The sequence below is a fragment of the Typopeltis vanoorti genome, chromosome 8 (genome assembly GCF_054136105.1).
Source record: "Typopeltis vanoorti isolate ZY-2024b chromosome 8, IOZ_Tvanoo_1.0, whole genome shotgun sequence".
NCBI lineage: Eukaryota > Metazoa > Arthropoda > Arachnida > Uropygi > Thelyphonidae > Typopeltis > Typopeltis vanoorti.
Genome location: NC_143556.1, coordinates 63,944,049 through 63,969,005, shown reverse-complemented (window position 1 = coordinate 63,969,005; position 24,957 = coordinate 63,944,049). Strand labels below are relative to the sequence as shown.

General features: G+C 34.1%; 1 protein-coding gene across 2 annotated transcripts in view; it reads right to left on the bottom strand.

Annotated features, from left to right (window-relative positions):
- Positions 1–24,957, bottom strand: part of LOC150104054 (DENN domain-containing protein 1B-like) — a 251,038-nt gene that overhangs the window by 38,239 nt on the left and 187,842 nt on the right. For both annotated transcript variants that reach the window (XM_090396720.1, XM_090396721.1), the window contains 3 exons: positions 18,610–18,648; positions 15,806–15,838; positions 11,247–11,315 (listed from right to left, as the gene is read on the bottom strand). In XM_090396720.1, the coding sequence (XP_090252846.1) occupies positions 11,247–11,315; positions 15,806–15,838; positions 18,610–18,648 (141 nt within the window). The remainder of the gene's footprint in view (positions 1–11,246; positions 11,316–15,805; positions 15,839–18,609; positions 18,649–24,957) is intronic.

The following is a 24,957-nucleotide window of genomic DNA, read 5'->3' as shown; positions in this document are numbered from 1 at the left end:
CCTCAGTTATCAAATTCCATGAGAATTTACTGCCTCATAAAGTAGTAATATTTTGATGCAATAGGAATCCTCAATTGAAAAATTGAGCATTATTCAAAACAGAATGTAATCCTTAATGAAGGTTATATTTTCAAACAAAATTGCCAGACACAGGATAAAAAAAAAGATAAGAAATGGAAAAAGACCAAAAAAAAATAAAAATAAATAAATAAAATTTTATAAATAAATTTTAGCCATTTCGACAATTTCACCACCAAAGTGAAAGCACATACTAATCAAAATTTCAATACTGTCCATGTACTACTACTTTAGGTTAACCTGCCTGGTTTGATCAATGCTTGTTATTTTTCCATACTGTAACAAACAAAAGAACTACGATACTATTGTGATTCCTCTGGAATTTAATAAGAAAAATTACATTTTTAGGTTGAAGGTAGTCTTCAAATGACTCTCTAAAAATTTGAGTAAATTAAGCAGCCATATTTGTTGAGGTTTGGGGGATGTGTGCGCGCCTTGCCACTGTTACTGACTTTAAAATAAAAATAGTATCTTAAACTTGTAACTACTATGCAACAGTGTAGATTTTTTCCTCCATCCAATCTGTATAACAGAGTATTATCTAAAGCACTACCTCATGCTTCTGACTAACTATAATAATGACAGCCAATATATAGCAGAAGCAGTCCATAGTAGTAAGTCCATAGCAGAAGTTGTAGGCACAAATGACTTCATACACTCCTGGATGTATCAGAAGATGGAGTTTATCCCAAAATGAAGGATGCCAATTTGTTGCAGTTGAAAAATGGTGTAGAGAATGTATCTATTTAGCACTTTAGAAATGGTGTGGAGATTATATTTATATAGCACTTTAGCAATATTTTCATATCCTGGATAAAAGGGATAGAAATGGTTTTGCTTTGGTTTTGTGTATTTGAGTAGATAAGATAGTGAAGACATAGTATTTTATCTTATCTTTTTTACAGGAATTGTAGCCACTAGTTAAAAAGGTGTGGCAAAGATTGAGCTCAGTGGCAAGAGTTGCACCATTAGAATAGACTGTCAACAGAATTATGTGTTAATTCTCAAAGGATACTGCATCATTTGACTGGATGATGGCATGACTATTTATTCTGGTATATATGATTAATGATGTTAGTGAGGCTAGGGTGAAAGAGATGATCATATTGGTTGGAACAATTGATTTGAAAGGAGAAAAGTATGGCATGAGAGAAGACATGAAAGAATTACTGGAAGTAGCAATAGAAAAGAGTGAGTGAATTAAGATAGTGAGTCTGTTGCCACAGTATGACAGAGTAGACTGGGAAGGAGGAGCATAATAGTGAATGACTCGATGAATTGGTTATGGAGGTGTGGTATGGAGTTTGTGGATGTGTGGAGTGAGATTTGATGGGCAAAAGAACTTATACAAGAAGGATGGTTTGTATCTGAATGGATTTGGTGTTTGCAGAATGGAAAAGTGTTGCTGAATGAAGTGGATGTGCAGAATCAGGGAAACTAGTTTTTTTTTGGGGGGGGGGGCTGCTGAGTGAATATGAAGGCATCAGCGGGGGCAGTTTGCAGAGTGCAAGAACGTGTGCATACTATGTCTACATTAGAACCACTGGTAACAAACCAGAATGGGATAGTTAGTATAAAGTGTCAGGATAGCGGTGGGCCTAAGGGACTTTTGCACCATATGTACACTAATGCCAGAAGCATTCGGAACAAGCAGGAGAAATTTTTGGTATTGGTTAGTTCATCCTAGTCAAAGATTATTGGCATTAGTGAGACATGGCCAACGAAAGATGATATAGTTAGTGGGATAGAATGTGAAGGGCTCAGTATGTTCAGGGAGGATAGAGAAAAAAGAATGGGGAAGGATGATAGCTGATGAACTGTAACTAAAGAGAGCAGAAGGTCAACTACAAGACAGTGAAAATTGCATATTTCAGGCTATCTGGTGTGAGATAGAGACCAGCAGAACAAAATATGCAGTTGGATGCTGCTATAGACCAGGGGATGGAAAAGATGATGGAGATAATTGCATTGGCAAATAGACTCACTGAGTGGAGGACAGGTAATTATTATGGGGGATTTCAACTATGGGAACATAGATTGGAAGGAGGAGAGGACACATGGTAGAAAGGAAATGGAATTTATGCAGTTACTTTAAGAGATAATTACCTGAGACAGCATGTGATGGAATATACTAGGGGTTCGAGAGTCTCGATCTAGTAACTGCATCTGAGAATTTGTCTATAATGAATATGACCACGTTGCCACCAACTGGTGAGAGTGATCATATAGTTTTGACCTGGGAGGTGGCTAAATGTGTAGAATTTTCAGTTAAGACAGGGTGTGGAATTACAGGGGACTGGTAAGTATAACAAGCAACAGGAGAGGAGATTAAATTGCTTGGATCAGTGCCATGGCATGTAAAACTGCAAGGGCTGGATGTTGACAGTGCATAGTGATAAAGGGACGTCTGAGAGAGAGGTAATGGCAGACTGCATACCTAGTCAGGAGAGTACATCATGTGGGAGTTAAATCGATGATCATCATCATCATTAAGCTGGAACTGCAAAAAAAGAAACAATTGTGGAGGTAATTTAAGAAGAAAGGTGACCAGCAGGCACATGAACAGTACAAGGTACAGGCCAGAAGGGTAACTAATGTGGTAAGAAAGGCAAAAGCAGAGTATGAAAGGAAGTTAGCAATGTAGGCTAAAAAGAATCCCAAACAGTTCTTTCGATATGCTGCAAGTAAAAGAAAGAATGTATACGCAGAATGACTTTAATGAATGCTGATGGTAGGGAAGTAACTGAATTAGTCTAAATAGTAGAATTATAAAGTGAACGCTTTGCAAGAGTATATCATCTAGGTGGTGATATTGCAGGAATGAGAGAGACAAAGGCTTATATGGGAACTGAGGTAAATGAAATGGAGGTACATAGCATATTACAGAACCTTAATGTGAATATAGCTGTGGGATTGGATGGTATGCCAGCTCAAGTTTTATGTGAAGTGACGAGAGAATTGTCAGTGTCCTTGATCATATTGTTTAATCGAAGTCTCAGCTCTGGGTTAGTCCTGGGGGGGGGGGGGAAGAAGGAGAAAATAGTTCCATTGCATAAAGGCTGATGTAGCAAATTACTGACTAATCCGCATATCAGGAGTTGTTGTCAAAGTATTGGAAAAGCTGGTCAAGAGCAAAATACAAGAATTAGTAGATGAAAATGGGATACTGTATGGGGAGAGCCAGCATGGTTTTGTGAAGGGTGAGTCATGCCTCAGTAAACTGCTCATGTTTTAAAACAGTGACAGCTGAGTTGGATAAAGGTAATGGGTTTACACTGATACTGCTGGACTTTGCAAAGGCCTTTGACAGGATACCAATGGAATTCTAATCACTAAACTGCAGCACATGAGGATGGATATAGGGTTGGTGAGATGGATAGGAGGGTCATTGATGGAGAGAAATCAGAGTATTTTATTCAGGGGTAGAGTCCAAAAGAAGGCCTGTGACTAGTGAGCATGTTGCAGGATTCTGCTCTAGGACAGCTACTGTTTAATTTGCACATTAACAAATAGGAAAGGATCTGAGAGGAAGAACTGTTCAGTTATTTGCTGATGATGCAAAGTTGGGTAGAGCAATAGTTAATACAGATGATGACAAAATTTTGCAGGATAATTTGGATAGATTGGCACACTGGGCAAAGGAGAATGGATGTCAGTTTAATGTGACAAAGTGTAAGGTTATGCATTTTGGGATGAAAAGATTTCCAGCTATATACCATATCGGTGGAACTGTATTCCAGGAAATTGACAAAGCCAGAGACTTGGGGGGGGGTATTGGTAGATAGGGAGTTAAAGTTTAGGGGGAACATAAAAAAAGTGGCTAAAGCAGCTTATTAGATTTGGTTATGGAAGAATACTTTGATGAGAAGAGACAAACAAGCTATCGTTCCTCTTATCGAGCTTGATAAGACTCCATCTTGACTACTGCATGCAGATCTAGCACAGGGTTTCTTGGTGATGAGAAGGAAGTGGAGAGGATCCAGAGGCAAGTGACCAAGATGGTAACAGGTCTATGGAATGAACCTTATGAAAACAGGTTGAAGATTTGTGGGTTACATAAACTGGTTGATAGGTGTAAAAAAGGTGATATGATTGAGACATACAAATTACTGAGGGGTTTTTACAAGATTAATTCAAAGGAAATTTTTCAGAAAAGGTCTGGTGATTCAAGAACTAGGGCCATTCATGGAAACTGAGTAAGAGTGTAGTTAGCAAGGGTGTTAGTACCAGGTTTTTTGCTTGGAGAGTAGTGAATGAGTGGAATAGGTTACCAAAGTCTGTTGTGGGTGCCATGACTGTGAATGAGTTCAAAGCAAAGTATGATAGATACTGCACAAATGTTGCATAGTTCTTGATATGATGTTCATAATAATATGTTGGCTTGCTATAAATAAAAAGATGATGAAACATTGGAAATATGAAATTAATATAATGAGAGGAAATAGTCGTTTGATTCTTTTTGCTTGTGTAGCTCAGTAGAAGTGGTGTTTGCCCTCTATAGAGCTTGACTGCACGAAGAAAGACTTGGATTCAAATCTAGTCACTGACTAGAGGAACATTTTCTAAGCCTTTTTTTCAACTGGTTACTGAGTTAGTCAATCTCTGGCATGGGCAAGCAGGTTTATCGGTCTCGTAAACTCAAGAAAATCGGCCATCGAACCCACACTATTTTCAGCCATTAAAAATATTGTGTTAGGGTTGGGGACCATGAGATGGTGGCCAGCTTTGATTGGCTACCAGCAGAGGTTGAACTGCCTACTCAGTCTCCAAAAAAAAGTTAGGACTAAAATGGCCTCGCCTACTCCCTATACAGGAATAAAAAGGCAGTTGATTTTTTTTCTTTTTGCTATTATGAAATGTATTCCAGGATGTTGGTTGTTTTAATGTATTAATATCATTTATGTTCTTGAAGAAAAATATTAAAAGATTTTCCTGTTTGTCTATAACAGGACAAGTCGAAGTGTCCAGGCCAAATTGAAAACAGTCTACATCAGTTCTAGTTTTAAGAGAAACTTGTGCTAGAGTTCTATACAATATATACACAAAAACACAAGGCAAAAGTATTATTTATTAAATATACTGCCATATATTTCAGTCTGAAATTAACATACTATCATCAGTTTCTTAAAAAGTTTTTACAAGGTAGAATGCAAACAATTGATTTATTCGAAATACACCCTCTGTCCAAAAAGAAATTGAAATTTTCGAAAATAGAAGAAACTAGTGGCACCACCTGTTGTATCTTTTTGTTGTCGAAAACCGAAATCTTCATTAGTGTTGTGTCAACTGTTTATGACATTTGTTTCATTAGAAGTCGAGTTATAGTGCCAAGAGTGACAGTGTGTCTTGACAAACGGTCGGAAAATGAGTTTCAAACAGAGCTGCGATTAACTTTTGTGTTAAACTTGGTAAAAGTTTTACCAAACGCATCAAATGCTTCAAAAAGCATATGGTGATGAATGCTTATCCCCTATTTAAGTTTACAAATGGTTTAAGCGATTTCAAAGTGGCCGTGAGACGCTTGAGGACGACAAAAAGCCAGGCCATCCAAAAACTGGACTGAGTGAAGTTAACATCCAAAAAGTGTGTGATTTCATCGAAGAAAACCCAAAATCGTCCGTGAGATTGATTGAAGATGAAATGGAGATTCTAAAATCAACTATGCACAACATTTCGACTGAGAGTTTGGGCCTTCGTAAATTGATTTCGTGATTTCTTCTCCACATGTTGACAGACAACCAAAAAAAATATCGAATTGAACACTGCAAGGAACTCATTAAAACAGATCTTCCTTGAAACAATCGTTACTGGTGACAAAACATGGTGTTTTGAGTATGAGCCCGAAACAAAAAAAAGTTGCTTGGAGAAGTCAAAAGTAAAGACAATGCTGATTTGTTTCTACGATTCCAAGGGCATTATCCACAAATAATTCGTTCTGCCTGACAAAACAGTCAATGGTTAGTTTTATCTCGAAGTTTTGAAGCGATTGATAGCAAGAATTTGTTACATACGGTATGAATATCGTGATCCAAGCAGCTGGTCACTTTTGCACGATAATGCACCATCTCATCGTTCGAACATTTTGAGACAGATTTTGAGCAAATACCAAGTTTGTGTGTTGGATCACTCGTCGCATTCACCTGGTTTAGCACTCTGTGACTTCTTTCTCTTCCCACGACTTCATTTGCCAATGAAAGGAAAGCAACATGACACCATTGAAAATGTTCAAGCGGCAGTAACCACGACCCTCAACAGTATCCCAAAAACTGATATAAAAAACTCATTTAACGATTAATTGACCGTGCCAAACAATGTATCAAAGCTGAGGGAGAGTATATTGATTGAAATAAATGAGTTGAATAATTATAATTGGCCTGCGTTTTATTTTCTATCAAAAGTTCGGTTTCTTTTTGGACAGAGGGTGTAGAACAAGCCACATGATGTTAAATCAGCAATAGCAGTATGGCAGGATATTTAATAAATAATACTTTTACCTTGTGTTTTTGTGCATATATTGTAAAGAACAAGTTTCTCTTAAAGCTAGAATTCAAATCCTCCATAAGAAAAGCTTCACCAAAGAGACTGGTAAACTTGGTAAACTATCTCGTATTACAAAGTAAGCTGTGAGCTAGGATTACTTTTTTAAAAAAGTGCCACGACCTGCAGATTATTCCAAACTTCGCTAAGATAAAGGAAACTATAAAATCACCTGGTGTTTATATTATCTATAGGAACGCCAGCTTATCTCTCATCCACAATCAATTCAGAGCAGCTAAATGTGATCTTGCAATTAACATTCGTCTTGCTACTGATCTCTGGACTTTTATCTCCTCAAATTTAGACCCACAACTTTCCTACATAATTCTTGTAGCTAAACGCTCTCCACAACATTCATTTAATAAACAAAATTGACATCTAAATCGTAAATTCAATGTTCTTGTTGCTAGGCAAATCAAACCTCTCTATGTTCCAGATAATTGGGTTAACATTTCCAGATGCCTGTTAACTAACAGTGAAATACTTATTCTTTAAAAAAACCTACCTTATTTAGATTTCCTTTTTTAGCATTGAATGAAACTTATTTCACCTTTCCAGTTAAGAGGCTAATAATTTCCGCTAAGAAATTGCATCCATCCTACTTAAATCCCAGCTTCCACCATCTAACATATCTCCATCTGAAAAGAAAGCTTTACATTCCCTAAGACACAACTAGTTGCCTTGTTATCACCAAAGCAGACAAGGGAAAAGTTACAGTAGCTATGGATTCTGCAAATTATAAAAGAAAAATTTCTCTTTTACTATGAGATCATTCAACTTACCAGGAACTGGATCATAACCCCACTAACAGGCAACTTAGGAAATTAAACTCCCTTTTAGACGAAGTTATAAATTTAGATGCAGACACCATAGAAAAGTTAAAAACTTATTTTGCAAGAAACGCCAAGATTTTATGGTCTACGAAAGATCCATAAGGAAAACATTCCTCTCTGTCTGATTGTAGACTGCATTGATTCACCTATGTATTGCATAGCCAAATATTTATAAACTTACTGAAATCACATATAGGCAGGTCTCACTCTTTTTTGAAAAAAACTCTTCAGATTTCTTAGACAAATTAAAAAAGTCTCCATACAACCTACTGATCTTATGGTGAGCTTTGATGTAGAATCCCCATTTACAAATGTACCTCTCAAAGAGACTTTACAACTACTTTCTGAAATATTCCCACAAGATATAGTAAAACTGTTTGAATTCGTGATGCATTCTGGATACTTTGTTTGTCAAAACAAATTCTACAACCAAGTAGAAGGAACTGCCATGGGAAGTCCCCCCCCCCCTGCTTTAACTAACTTTTATTTAGAAGACATCCTTTTTTCATCTATACAACCCTCAACCTTCATTTTGGGTTAAATATATAGACAATATTTTTACGGTGTGGCCTCACAATATAAATACTTTACCAACGTTTTCAGCTAATATAAATACATTACATCCTTGTATCAAATTCACTATGGAAATTGAAAGAGAACAAATAATCATTTTTAGACATTCTTCTCATCTGGTAATTCAAAAGAATTTAACAACATCAGTTTATAGAAAACCCACTTTCACTGGATGTTACATTCTTCAACAATCTGCACATCATCTTTCTCAAAAGACAGGAATCATGAAGTGTTTAATTCGATGAGCCGACTTCATATGGACCAATAAAAGAAGAAAATGGGATATGGAGAATTACAACAATAATGAACTTGAACAACTAACTAATGGTAAAGATATAGTGAGATATATAAAGTCACAAAGAATAGCATGGTTGGGTCATATAGAAAGAATGGAAAAAGATAGAGTTAAAAAAATATTTGAATGGAAACCATTAGGACAAAGGAAGAAAGGCAGACCAAGAAAAAGATGGATTGACGATGTTCAAAAAGATCTTACAACTGTAAAAGTTACAAAATGGAAAAATACTGCACAGAAAAGAAAAAAAATAGCTAAAAATTGTTTTGCAAGCTATAACTCATAAAGAGTTGTAAATCTAGAAGAAGAAGAAGACTAATTTTTCAACTCCCCATCATTTACAGGAAGAACTCAACTATCAAATAATATATTAAATCAAATGACTTCTCCAACTACACAACATCTGTTTGATTCCTACAAACCTAACCAAAACAACAAGGAATCAATATGTTGAGTGCCAATCCCATACATCTCTGGCATTTCAGAACCAATTTCAAGAATTCTGGAGAAATATGATTTAGCAGTGACTTATATTCCTATTAATAAACTTTCAACATATTTCCCCTCTTCTAAAGATAAACGCTTACTTATGTCTGTTCCAAGTGTATACCAAGTTACATGTGACTGCCATCTTTCCTACTTTGGACAACTGGACACTCAACAGAAAAAATACAAGAACATCAAATTATATATTTTCCACAAAAATCCGATAAGACTGGATTAACTCAACATAGAATAGAGGCAGACCACAACATTCTTTGGTCTAAAACATGGCTTCTGCATAGATGTTGGTACAAATTTGAATGCCTATTTAAGGAGAGTGCTGAGTCCTCTTCACCGCTCTAACCTGAATCGGAATGACTGCCTATCCTTATCAAAAATATGGAAAATTTTAATTTGAATAACACATCATTAAAGTTTTTTTTAAACTAATTAAGGCCAATAATGATATTTTATAAAGACATATTTTGTAGTTTTCTTTTTTTTTTGTAGCTATAATTAATTTGCAATATCTATACATCAATTTTGAAAAGGGAGTGTTAGAAAACATTGTGAAAAAAGAAGGTTGCTGAGCCCAAGAAAGGTGAAAATCACTATTTACGAATTATATTTGTTTTTATTTAAAATATCATTCTGTTTCTTATGTATATAAATAAGTGAACCAAATACAATTTTTAATGGAGATCAGTCATTATTTTATATATCCATATATGTGACACCTTTTTTTTTTTTAAAAAAAAATTTATTTTGTACTGTATGTTCCAGACTTTTCTGGAAAAATATGATTTTATAGTATATAATAATACATATTTTATTACTTTTCATTCTACACAGTACGGTAGCATACTGAACACTATTTTAAACTTCAAAGAAAAACCATCAATTGAAATAATTTTTGCAATGTATGTGTATATTTACTGGTAGAGTAAATATACACATAGTGTCAATGTTAGGTACAGAATCAGATATAACCATGAAACTTATTTTGTGAAATAATGTTTGCTTTGTCCTAACAAGTTACTTCAACATTTTGTTAGGTTTGTTTTTATCAGCAGATGTTTCTTTAAGAAATTGCCTTCAGTGAATTGTCTGCATAATATATTTAAATATATCCATTTTAATGCTTTAATTTTATTTCAGCGATACCAAGATATAATCAAATTACAGTCAATGCCTAGGGACTACAAGAATAGTTTGGTATGAATTTTCTTTAATATAGCAATATGACTATAGGGCTTGGGTTGGCACCAAACTCTCCCAATTAAGACAGCAAACTTCTGATTTTCAATTATCTTCCTGTTTATCTTCTCCAATTATTTTTAATTTTTAGATTTTCTGATTATTCATAAGAATACTGAAATTTTATCCATTGGTAAAATTTCTAGTTTCCATGCATTGACTATCCTATGAGATCAGTCTATTATCCCAGTGAATATACAGCAGCAGACAAAAGGTACCATTCTCTTACTCTACATAAAAAAATATTATGCATAAAATAACAAAAATACTCAAGCAACACTATTATTATTGCTGTTACACAGGCATCTCCATGGAGTCAAGAAGACTCGTCACAAGTGATCCATTATTCACCTAAAGAGCTCATGCTTGCTTAATTACAATATGATTTTTTTTGCTTTCCAGTACTTTCCTTTACTTTTTGGATCCACCATGTTTTTTTTTTTTTTTTTTTTTTTAAATTCATTCAGACAACTTCAGCATATACGTCTCTGTCTTAGTCTATCAACATTTCTTTCAAATTTTGCCACTTAGTCTCTAAGGTTTTGGTTATTATTTTCTCGTTCACTTTTTCTCCAATAACATTTGAAACTAATCAACTGATATGACTTTTGTACATATTTCCCTTTTCACTGTGACACTTCAGTAAAAATCGTGCCTAAATAGCTGAAATGTTTTACTTGTTCCACAGGTTCTCCATTCACAACACAGTTGACATTTTCAATGATTCTGCCTATTTTCATTGTCTTTGTCTTTTTATTGCTGACCTTCATACCATATCTATTATTACAACAGCTATTCAATTTAGTCAGAGAATCTTGCAGACTTGTAGCAGATTTATTTAGAAGTATAACATCATCCGCATAAAGCAAAGAGCTGACATTAACATCTCCAATTTTGATATCATGTTTAATACCATGTATTAAACATGATATCAATCATGTATTCATGTATTCAGGTGCACACATACTAATAGGGTGTGCCGAGACACTGGTTCAGAAGCCATTCTCATTGCTCTGCTTTTACTACAGTGAATATTCCTTACCAGTTAGTTTTGATTTTTAAGTGAGCTATGATTTTTTTTTTTTTAATTTTGAAAACAAATACTCTCTCTCAAGCTTTAAAGTTGGTAGTATTTATTAGTTTTTAAAGAAAATCTGATTTAGTAAACAAAATTGATGAAATTTTGTTACCTTTTGAAACTGGATTTCTTGAAATTTTGATCTGATACCTTTATATGCCTTTTTACCTCGATCTTTAACCTGAAAAAGTTTACATTGATTTCATATTAAATACAAAACTGAAGAACATGACTTCAACTTGTTTTCTCTCTCTGTTGTGTGTGTATGTGTGTGTGTGTGTGTGTGTGTGTGTGTGTGTGTGACTACATGCCACACAGAAAAATTTATTAATTTGACACAAACTAATAACATTTAAGTGGATTGAAATAACTCCACACCATAGCTCCTAATTCCAATGAAAAGAATTATAAAAATGAAGGAACACTTATGTAAAAAACGATCAACATAGAATTTTCGCCTAAGTATCATTAGGGATCATCAGTACAAGATCACAGAATAACAATTAAACAATAACAGACATTCTAAAACAGTCTTTTGGGATGCTAAAGGCATTTTGTTTATTAATTATCTTGAAAAGGGCAAAATAATAACCAGGGAATATTATTCCAATTTTTAGCTATACTAGACGAAAAAATTCATGAGAAAAGACCTGGTTTACAGAAGAAAAAAATCATCTTTCATCAGGACAATGCACCTGCCCACAAAAATGTTTTGGTGATGGGAAAATTAAGGGATTTGCACTATGAATTGTTACAACATCCAGCTATTCCAGATTTGGCTCACTCTGACTTGTATCTCTTCCCAAAACTAAAATTCTTCCTCGCTGGTCAGTGCTTCAATCCGAATCAAGAGGTGACTGCCGCTGTAGAGGGGTATTTTGCAGATCTTACTGAGAACCACTACAGCGACAGGATGATGGTGCTGGAGCATAGCTGGAATATATGTATTAGTCTTAAGGGAGATTATGTTGAAAAATAAAAATAATTTTGAAATTATAAATTTGTTTTTTCATTGTTAGGCCGAGAACTTTTCAGACCACCCTCGTAGAGTTCACTGGAACAAGACAAGAGTCCATCATAAAAGTCATTTCCGCACAGAACATCTTTATAAAGAAACGTAAATCTTTACTTCATTGGTCTAACTTAAGCATATCTGATGGTCTATGCCTATCCACTTTGTGGGAGATAATACTTTTAAATCTTCTAATCTTTCCTAATTTTATTTTCTCTATGTATATATTTATATAATTTTTTTTTTAAAAAAGTAAGTTAGAAATTTGCCGTTTTTTGGTTATCTTACATTAGCTACTCAGGTGGTGATTTTTTAGAATTATCTGGTACTGTTTAATTGTCATTCTGAGATCTTGCTGACAATGCCTATGATTCTTAAGCAAAAATTCTATTCTAATAAAGTTTTTCAGTTGAGTTTTCCTAGAATTTTATAATTCTTTTCCTTATGTCAGTTCACAGTATTTCATTATTGAAAGAAATTTCTTAATTGAATTAACTGCAAATGAGTTAATACATATATCTATGTAGGAGAAAAGTGTGTGGAGTTTGTAGAAATATGAATGAATTGGATGGATGAAAGGACTCAGATATTACTGATGGTTTGTATTTGAATGAATCTGGTTCAGGGAAACTATGGCTACTGGTGGGGCAAAAGGTGAGCACACATGTCTAGATTTGAGACCTGAGAAACTACATTCAGAATGCTGAATGTAGTTTCTCAGGTCTCAAATCTAGACATTCACTGAATTCTGCAAGGATACCTGTGGGCTCAGGGATATTGCATTACATATATACTAATGCATCAGGAATAAGAAAGGGAGTTTTAGGCATTAGTTAGTTTGATTATGCCAGAAATTATATAAATGAGACTTGACTGATGACAAAAGGACAACAGGCCAAAATAATTACAGGGATAGAACTTTATGGAAGGATAGAGCAGGAAAGGAGGAAGAGGGTACTGTGAGGATAGCAGAAAAACTGCTACTGACAAGACAGAAGTTCAGTAAGAAAGCTGGAAAGAGTGAAACTGAAGATATTAAGTGTGAAGTAAAAGAACAAAAGGACAAAATATACAGTCATCAAATAGCACACAGGAATATTTAGATAGTATGCACAGAAATTAGTTACATGAGCACAGGGAAAAGTAATTATCTTGAAAGATTTCAACTATGGGGGACATAGATAAGGACAGAACACATGGAGAAATGAAAAGAATTTCATGCAGCTGCTGACAATCTGTTGACAGTATTAGAGAATTTATTCATAACCAAGGTAGTCAAGAATGATCATTCAGTCTTAATCTGCGAGTAACATCAGAATCACCATGTAGCCATTTCCTTTATCCAGCTCAGCTGTCACTCTATTATAAAAAGTAAATTTTATAAATAGAGTGAATTTTATAATAGAAAAAGCATATGGAGAAGCTAGCAATCATGACAAACAAGAAATAGTTTGGAGCCATACTATGGGACGAGAAACTGCAAGTAAAGGATATTCAGCAGTGCATGGGAAAATGATCAAATAGTGTTTGAGGGAAGTAGTATTAAACACAAGAAATTAATATTAACTTATATATGTAGACGTTTTGATCTGAATTTTAAATGATCGAATAGTGTTTGAGGGAAGTAGTATTAAGCACAAGTAGTATTAAGCACAAGAAATTAATAATAACCTATAATGCAGATGTTTTGATCTGAATTTAACAGGTCATCATCAGCACACAAGCAGTTCAAAAGGTGAAACAACAATGGACTGTTTTCTCTTCTGCATATACAAGCTGCGTTAGTATGACACCATACAACAGATGATAAGGTATAATAAAAATTAAATACATAAAATAAAAATTAAAGATAAAATAATAATAAAAATTAAAAAATAAAAAGGGACAGAAAGGGTGGTTATTGATTGCTAATGAATATATTCCCAAATTTTTTCTATGGAAAGATAGTCATTTCAATTTCAAGTTTTGGCAGTGGAAAGTGCTTCAGCACCCTTTGAACAATTGCTCAAATTTAACCAATATCGATATAACAAATGGATCTTGGACTAAAGGATGTTGCAGTCGGTGTCCACTCCATGCTATGCCAGACCAGATTTTTCTGGTCTGGCACAGACCATTATGAGATAGGTCCAAAAAATAATAGAAAGATAAGCTCACTTAACAATCGGTTTATTAACATCACTCGTATAAAACTGCTTCTGTTGAGAACATAGTAGCAATCTGGATTTGATTTACATTTAAGAAAATATTTGAAAAGGGGACATTACTTTGCAGGGATAGCATTTTTTTATTTATTTATTTATTTTTAAAGATTCATATGTCTAATGATTTGATAAAAGATGCATTCTTTTGATATTTGGGGAGATGAAACAAAAACCTTCCTAAGAGGATAATTCACACTTAATAGATTCACTCTCTCTTATAAATTTCTTGAGGATTATATGATGAAGATTATTGCATATTCTTACAATGTCCTGTTTATGCCTTTTCTATGAGATTTTCCATGGACACTAGTCTACTGAACTACCCACCATCATGATTCCTTAACTTTCCTCTAAAAATACAAGCAACTACTGGTTCAACTTCAAAATTACTGAGCCAACTTCTCATCCTCTTTGAGATTTTTTTTTTTTTTTTGATTCTCATGCTTTTGATTTTTTGGAACAGCCTTTCCCATACTATTCCATCTGTTCAAGAGCCCTGTCAATAGGTTCATTCTTTTTTCCCTGAGACTATTTATCTCTATAGCTCAGCCATTTTAGGAAAAAAATAAAAAATAAATAAATAAAAAAATAAAAATAAAAATAACCTGAAAACCAAAAGGATTTTTTACATTTTAGATGGAATTCACACCTGTGGCAAGCTAATGTTTAGTTTGGTTCAGGATGCAAAGAAATAATCTTTATTGAAGCTTTTTCAATTTGGAGATGAGTTAGCCAGTCTCATATGGGATGGGGGGGAGCAAGTTTTTTCCCTTCAGGAAACTTGAGATTTTCATTTAGCACAAACAGATAAAAGGACAAGAAGAACACGCACGCATGCACAATTTACAGACAGATATATACTCATAACCTTAGTTGTTTTGGCTGTATCCTTCTGGAAACAGGAGTTTTTCATCCTGCAACCAGGCAAACTAAGGAGAACACATGCAATTTACATAAAAGTTTATTCTTAGACATAAGTTTGACCATCTTATTCTAAAATTATGATTATGAAAGCCTATCTGAGCAGTATGTGGGATTTCAGAGCTTGTACTTCTATTTGACACTGCTGGTGTCAAATAGAAGTATTTGACACTGATGTAGGTGTGTGCACACACAAGCACGTATGTGTGTACACATACACGCATCTCTACATGCATTTAATTTAGCTATCCTGGAGGGAATAAAGAAAGCTGTGAGACAAGTCCTGTTGTGGCATGGATCAAAAGGGGCTGAAGTGGCTTGAAAAATTTCATATCTGGTTTCTAGAGCAGAGTTTTCACAACACTAATATATATATATACTCTTAGTACTGTGGCTATAGATTCACAGCCATTTGTTGATGAGATACACAATAAAAATAAAAAATATATCCAAAGATGTTTAATTTGATTTCCAAATAAATTACAATTCAATGTCATAATAAGCAAAAAATGAAAAGAAGTAAACAATACTTACAGATTTATAAGCATGTCTCACAGCTGGATTAGCCTGCAAAGAGTTTGTGCATGTGTGTGTATATATATATATATATAATAAATCAGATTTTTTAAAAAAAAACAGCACCCAACAAATATATAATGATAATAATAAAATCAGATTAAAAAAAAAAAGCGACCAAACAAACAAGTACAAAAAAAAAAATTCAACAATGATTTGTTGACCACGTAAGTATGTTTTTCACAAGAGTTCATGATTAGCTCAAGCAGGATTATAGTCTAGCGAAGATCCATATAACTACAAGAATATACAGAGTTCCAAAAATTCCTAAAGCTGGTTATACTCTTATGACCAATAGAGAATGGAATAAGTTTCACTGTTACTAATGTCTCTACAGACGAATTTATAGAACTCATTGACAATCCATTCTCTCTCTCTCCTGATGTCAATCAACTATTCAAACATTGCCTTCACTATTTTAAATGGAACAAATTTTCAAACAGCTTTCTAGTCTTTCAATGGGAAGTTTGTCTCTGCCACTTGCCAACCTATTCATGGAAAATTTTGAAAAGTTTACTAATATCAGTCAACCCAAAACATTCAGACTCATGGAGATATTTTTCATCATCAGGAAACATAGTGTTGCTAAATTAAACAACTTTCTTTCCTCAATCAACTCATTCCACCGAAAAAAAAAAAAAAAAAAAAAAAATTCACTTTGAAATAAAAACTGAAGGAAGATTACCCTATCTAGATGTTTTATTCACAATAAAAAGTAGATAATGGTTTTACATCTGATGTATATCATAAGCAAACCCATATACTGGTTGTTAACTCCATTCATCTTTACTGCACCATCCTTCACAAAAAATGGGCATCATTCATACTTAAAAATTTGCTATTTCCATCTTAAGAAATGAGAAGATTAATAAAGAACTACAAATTCTACTCAACCAACTAACTCAAGTAATCTTATAAGCTACCTTAGCAATATGCCTTCTAAATTTCAACTGTGTCTACCATCACCATTCCTAAATTCCTAGCTTCATCTATTTCCTAGAGTACAGTTCCATCAATGTGATACACAACTTGTAATCTATTTATCCCAAAATGCATAACCTTACATTTCTCCACATTAAACTCACATCCATTATCTTTTGCATATACTGATAACTTATTTAATCAACCTGCAAGCTCTCCACATCATCTTAACCATTACTCTATGCAATTTTGCATCATCAGCAAACAGCTGAATACTTCCTTTCAGATTATTTCCTATATCATTTATGACAAATTAAAAAGTAGCGGTCCTAGTATGGAACCTTGCAGCACACCACTAGTTATCTGTTTTCTCCTGGATGCTGCTCCTCCATATACCACTTTTTGATATCTGTCTAGCATCTATCTTTTTATCCATATAACCAGTGTCATATCCATCCCATTTGTTCTAATTTTCATAACAGCGTTTCAAGTGGTATTCTGTCAAATGCCTTTGCAATCCATCAGAATCACCATGTAGCCATTTCCTTTATCCAGCTCAGCTGTCACTCTATTATAAAAAGTAAATTACCAAGGGTTGGTTATGCCTTAATCAACCCTTCACAAAGCCATATTGCCTCTCATCAAGTCATATTCTTATTCAATGAACCAATTTTTCCAGTACTTCTATCACCACTCTAGAGATACTGATTGATCTATAATTTGCTACTGCAATCTTAGAACCTCCCTTATGCAAAGGAGTTATTTTGCCCCTTTCCAATCTGTTGGAACTCTACCAGAGCTGAGACTTAAAGAGCCCAATCAGAGGCAGTGCCAGTTTCCTTGCACATTCTCACAAAACATGAACTGATATCCTATCTAATCCCAAAGCTTTATTTAAATTGAGTTTCTTCACTATCCTAAGAACTCCAATTCATCCACCTCTGTTCCTGCTTGTCTCTGTCACAGCATTAACCTCACTTGGATGATATATCCTTGCAAAATGGTTACTCAGCAACTCAACTATTTAATCTGTTTAATCTGTTTCTGTCACCTCATTGCCATCAGCACTTTTTAAGGTTATTCCTCCACGTCATTTATCCTCTTACTTGGCATGTAACACAAAAACCCTCTGGAATTTCCTTTGGCCTGCTTGGCTAGTTTCTTCTCACAATCTGATTTTGCCTTCCTTACCATGCTGGTCGCCATTCCTGTGTGACTCTTGTACTGTTCATGAGCTTGCTAGTCACCTTTCTCCTTGTATACCCTCCTCAACATCCCCCCCCCCAGCTCATGGGAAACAGCTTACTACTCATTCATGTAACTCCTAACTGATTCCCCCCCCCCAGCTCATGGGAAACAGCTTACTACTCATTCATCTAACTCCTAACTGATTCCCCCCCCCCTCACCTTGTGTATACATGTTACTATTGCTTCCTCTAGATGCTCTTTAAGGGTTTTCCATGCACTATAAATATGGATGTGCATGGGATCGAACCCTAAACCGCTCCCAAACAAAGCAAATGCTCTACCATATTTGGGTAGTTTGACTTACTACACACACACACATATATATGTGTGTGTGTGTGTGTGTGTGTGTGTGTGTGTATCTAATCATGAATAATAAAATAATTATGTTAAAGGTACATTAATTTATATATAAAAATACTAATAAAGCTTTTTATGAGTATTTAGTTTTTTTCTTTTTCTGTGTCAAATATTTGTTTAAATTAGGGGTAAATTTTGGTATCTGTAAAAAAAATGTGACAGTTTTTCTTGATTCTTGGATTGCTAAAATATAATAATCACTATTCTAAAAAGTTTGCAACAAGAATAACTTATACCTTATTTTTCACAGTCTTCAAAAGAGCTCCACCTTCTTTCTATAAATGTTTAAACCAATTTAAGTATGTATAATGCAAAAAGAACAAAATTGCATAAAATTATATTACAAAATATATTAAACATCAATTTGCATGTGAATGATTTAAACATGTTTAATCTTCAACAGGCTTAACATTATTACATATAATTATACATTCAATAATTATCTATTATCAATATTCACAAAATATGATGAACAATGAGTATTGTATGTATTTTTTCTTTTATTCTGAGCTATAAATTTTCACTCTGAGTTCATTTTGTACAAACTAAAAGTTTGTACAAAATTATAATACCAAACAATACAAATTGACAATGATACCGACCTGGTTGGCCGAGTGGTTAGCGTATCCGTTCGCCAGCCAAAAGGCTGAAGGGTTCGAATCCCGCCGCGGGTATGGATGGATGTTTGTGAAAATACTTGTGGTGGTAGTTGGCGGTAGATGCCATTGTGTAGATGATGAAGGTAGTTGTGGCTGGTGGAGTGGTAGAGATGGAGAGTTGTAGAGCACGTACCTTCCCTCAATGAGTCTTTGGACTCACTGGAGGTATTCGTTGTCTGGTAGCATCCTCTAGAAAGAGGGTTACAGCAGATGAACAGCTCTTCCCCATTTCTCTCGGTCTGTTGCCTCTGTCATTCTTAAACCAGTCCATTCCATGATGTCATTGAACCATTCTCTAAGTTGGTCTTCCACGTCTTCTCTTCCTCTCAACTTTCCCTTGTAATATAGTTCTTGTCAGGTGTCCTGAAGAACCTCTCAGAAGATGTCCTGCAAATCTGGTCTTTCTTTGCATAATGTTCTTGAGCAGTGTTTTTTCCATCCCAACTCTTCTTAAAACTTCTTGATTTGATATTCTCTCTGTATAGCTAATCTTTTCCATCTTTCTCTAATACCACATTTCCAATGCATTAATTCTTTCCATGTCTCTCTTTCTGAGTGTCCATGACTCACTTCCATAACTCGCAATACTCCGAACTGTTGCTTTAACTATTCCAACTCTAACACCTATTTTAATATTCTTGTTTATTAAAATTCTCTCCATTTCCATAAATGCAGATTTAGCTTTGCCTATTCTATTTCTAATGTCCAACTCTGAAGTTCCTTTCTCTGAGATCCAACTGTTAATAATTTGCCATAACACTTCCATACCTTTTTCACCCTATATTCCTTATAAGTTCTATCTGTATACCATCTATTCCAGGGGATTTTTCTTCTTTCATCTTTTGAATTGCTAGATTCAATTCCTCCCTCATGATGTATAGCCTCTGCCCACTATGCTCTTTCATTTGATTTTCTCCTCTTTCTCTGTCTTCAGAAAGTTTACTTACATATTCCTCTCATCTCTGCAATATCTTCTCTTTTTTCTATCAGAATTTCACCTCTTTCATTCTTGACTGCTCCAGTCCTTTGCATTTTTCTCCTTCCTGTCATCATATTAATGTTTTCTTAAACATCTTTTATGTCATTTCTTTCTGCCTTTGCTGTTGAATCTTTACTTATTTCATCTAACCACTCTTCCTTTTTCCTTCTTATCTCTCTTTGTATCTCCCTACTCAAGTCTTTATACTGCTTTTTTTTCCCCTTCTCTGTTTTACTATTAACTAACTTTCTTCTTTCTGTTATTTTCCTCAAAATATTTTCTGTCATCCATGGGTTCTTTCTTTTCTCTCTTTCCTCTTCTTTTTTGGCTAAATGTAATTCTGTAGCAGTAATTATGCTTTCCTCCAGAATCTTTCATTTTTCACTTATGTCATCACTTTCTTGTACATTTCTCTTATTCATTTCTTCCTCTACTTTCTTTGTGAAATTTGCTGTATTTGGTATTTTCAGCTGCTCTATGTTCCATGATTTGTTTCTTGTAGTTACTTTTTTTAGATTAATTTTCATCTTAGTTGATAACAATATATGATCTGTATTCCGGTCTGCTCCTGGATATGTTGTCACATCTTTTATAATGTTTCTATATATTTTTTATTTATCAAAACATAATCTATCTGATTTCTCCTACTATTTATATCCTCCCCTGGGGCTTTCCACGTATACAATCTTCTTGGATGTTTCTTAAACCAAGTGTTCATAATTGCCAAATCATGTTTTCTACAGAAATCCAACAGCACATCTTCTCTTTCATTTCTCGCTTCCAATCCATCAAACCCAATGATATCTTCCTCCCTTCCTCTTCCGATTTTTGTATTCATATCGCCCTGTATTATAATTATATCTTTTGTTTCTTTATATTTCAAACTCTGTTTTATATCTCCATAAACTCTCTCTACCTTCTCATCTTCATAATCACAAGTAGATAAATATATCTGAATAAGTAGAATATTTCTTGGTTTTGCTTTCATCTTTACCACTCTGTCTGAGATTTGCCAGTAGCCTTCCACACATCCTGTCACTCTTTTATTCAATATTATATTACACCTGCTTATTCAATATTATATTACACATCAGCCATTTCCAGAACATCTATTTTCAATCTTAGCATCTCCATCTTTACAATCTCCAATCTTCCAGTTTGAAGTAAGGTATTCACATTCCAAGATCCAATGTGAAAATTACTTTTAGAAAATGGAATAGGAATATATTCCATTTTCCTCTTCCCCACCTCCCACAGACTTTAGTAAAGATGATTCATATGACTGACATGCAATTGGGTCAATATTCATACTGGAACAAGAACTTCTCTGGTAGCCAAATGCACAGTTCCGGACCCAGGTGTCCCATCCTGAACTGTGCATCGCTCGTCATTTTGATCCTTGCTGCTCATCCAAACTAGGGAAAAGTAGAAGCATAGTGGTTTTCCATTGCCTTCTATGCATGAAGAAATGAAAAAAAGTAGAAACACAGAAAGATTCACCCCTAGCCCTCGAATACTCTAATGACACTGGGGGGGGGGGAACAAGAAAGAAGAAAAAGAATGAACGAAATAAGAGTAGGGGCCATCTTATAGATAATAACAGATGCATATTAGATGAAATAAGGTATGATCCAGCATCAAGTACCTAAGGTATTATGTAGGTATACCTGGAAGGTATTATGTAATAATAATAATAATAAATACTTGAAGGTTTGATCTGTAGGAGTAGGATAATCAAACTATCTAATCCTTAGTTTACCCACATTATTAATGTGCTATAGGTGTATGTCCTTTCAGGGACAAGGCTGTCCTAAAAATGTAACTAAATTACATTGTATTTCAATAAATAGATTAATTAAAAATATGTAAAGGAGAAATTCATTATTTCATGGTGAATTCCATTATGAGTATTTCCAATTTAAGCAAACAGAATCTTATTTGTAAAAATAAAAAAGCTGAAGCAAACATGCTAAGAATGCTCAGGGGTCAAAGCTAAATAACTAGGAGGAGACCTCCACATACCTTTTAAGGAATGTGGAAAATGGGGCTTCTGACCTAACATCCAATCCTCCCCTTCATGCTTCAGAATACTAGTGGGTACCTACTAGTGGATATTCACAAGAATGAATTGGCAATTTAGGATTAAGCAGACCAAACTGTATTCTGTATTGGCTTAAACCAAAAGTGTTGCCCAGTTACATTACCCCTGTTATTTTCATCAGGAGAACCAGGGTTCTCTGATGAAAACTAACATAACTAGATTCTTCAGAGAAACTTGTGACATTAAGATTATAACATATAGACATGTTTACACAAGAATATTATATTTTAATTTGTCAAATATTTCAGTCTGAAAATAACAGACTATCTTCAGTGGCTACATAGGAACAGTTTTTAACAAGGTGGATCATTCAAAAGTAGAACTAACAATTGATCATTCAAAAGTAGAACGAGCTGCGTGATGTTATATCACATTAAAGAGAGGAAAATATCAGAGTAATGATTAAATTAAAGATATTGATTCACAAATTCATATAATAATCTTAATTTAAAAAAATAAATAAAATAAAATTATATATATATATTAATGTCCTGATTAAAAAAAATATATGGGAAAGTTTAATCAGGATAACACATTAATATATATATAATTTATTTTATTTTTTAAAATTAAGACTATTAATTCTTACATTAGTCTAATGTTATTTATAAATTAAGATTATTATATGAATTTGTGAATTAATATCTTTAATTTAATCATTACTCTGATAAAAAATGTTTTCCTCTCTTTAATGCTTAACGATATAACATCACACGGCTCGTTCTACTTTTGAATGATCATGTTGGTATTCCACCTTGTTAAAAACTGTTCCTATGTAGCCACTGAAGATAGTCTGTTATTTTCAGAAATATTTGGCAAATTAAAATATAATATTCTTGTGTAAACCTTACATAACAAGCAGTACTGAAACAAGAGAAGAACAGATGAGATTCAACAATTATAAGATTTTATTCAAGCAATAATGATCAGAGAAAGGAAGGAGTAGCTACAGCATTCAACGGTAAACACGAAGATAGTTAAACTGTATTCAAAGACAAGAGGGTTAATCTTGATTATATTCTTATATAGTAATAAATGTTCATCCTCTGAACAGTCAATATTTAAAGAAAGGATATTTATTGCTGACACAGAGGTATGGAGGGAAATTCTTAAATAAAAGGCTCTGCATAGCCGAGTCAATGATTGCTATAGGTTCCCACCACCTCAAAAAAAGTTTATCATTCATCCCCTTTTGCTGTCTACCAGATGCCAGTTCTTTCAGACAGTTGGCATCCTTCAGAGTAGCATTTTCCAAAACATTAAGAACATTCATATCGAATAAAGTAAACAGAAGAACTATTTATGATGATTTATGCACACACCATTTATACAGGCTTAAGTGAATAAAACAGAACTGAGAAAGGATTAAAACCCCCTTTTGCCAATTTTTTATGGAATATTTTGAAAAACAAGCTATTGACTCCCCCCCCCCCCCCCGCCCTCAAACCTTCTATCTGGTTAAGATATGTGGATGATGTGTTTCTCTATTTGGCTGCATGGCAAACACACATCAGACACAAAGACAATTTCTCATCTCACCTCAATAGTCATTACACTAGACTCCAACTTTACTATGGAAAAAGGAAATTAATAATAGTTTAGCCTTTCCAGATACTTGGTAACATGGCTACACAATGGTAACCAGTCCTTTTCAGTATATAGGATACCCACTCAGAGGTAAATATATTCACAAACTCCCCCCCCCCCCCCCCAATATGGTATCATCAAAACATTAACTAATAGAACTTGTTACATTGAATCTTCTCTTGGAGCAGAACTTAATCATATACACCACACCTTCTTATCTAATGGCTATAGTTTCTACAGTATCAAAAAAAGATAACCAATCCTTCCTCAAGTCCTTGACCTTCTCTTTAGAAAGATTTTAGTAATGCTATCATCGTCCCTCATGTCCGAGGCACTTCAGAAAAAATAGCCAGAATCTTAAAGAAATACAGCCTTTCAAAACTCCCTTTTGTAACTAACTACCTTTATCTGCTCCACTAAAGACCAAATCGCTCCTCTCAGTTCGTGCATGTTAGCCTATTATGGACAGACAGAAAGATCAGCCAACATCTGCTTGGAAGAACAAACATAAAGAATATATCTGCAATCACGACTGTGGTCAATTAGGGCCTTGCAGACAATGCTTTGGATACAGCTCTATTAGTTAGTGTTTTGATGATACACTAACTGAAATGTTAGTGTATCATCAAAAATGACTGAAATGACTAATGGAAAAAGATCACCATGCTCCATCAACAGTAAATTTAAAGGAGAAAGTCTGTTTTTAGAATCCAAGCTGCTCTCAGAAATCAGCCTAATTTGAATAAATATGGTTGCATTAAACTTCCCAAAATATTGGAAATACTAATACTTCAAGGATCCCAGCTTACATTCTAGGTCAGTGGTGGTGAACCTTTTTTTATGTCCGCATGCCAAAAATTTACATATCAAGTTGCTGACTTGTCCAGCACGTCAGCAACTAATTAATACAACACTAATTAATTAATTAACATTAATTAATACAAAATTAATTGCAGAATTTTATTGAGACAAGTTTAAAAATTAATATAGAATTTCATAATAATGAACACATAATTTGATATACACATTGTCGTATATATACAAATCAATATCAACCTATTATCAATTTATTAATTTATCAATATCAATATATCAATTTATTAATGAGATTTTTGTACATTAAATGCCAAATGCTTTATATCAGGTTCATATTTTGTCACTATTAGTAATACACATGCGGAACTAGATTCATCAGTCATTCTATTTCTTAAACTGTCTTTCATAAAATTCATTTCGAATGCTTTGACTAAATCAAACA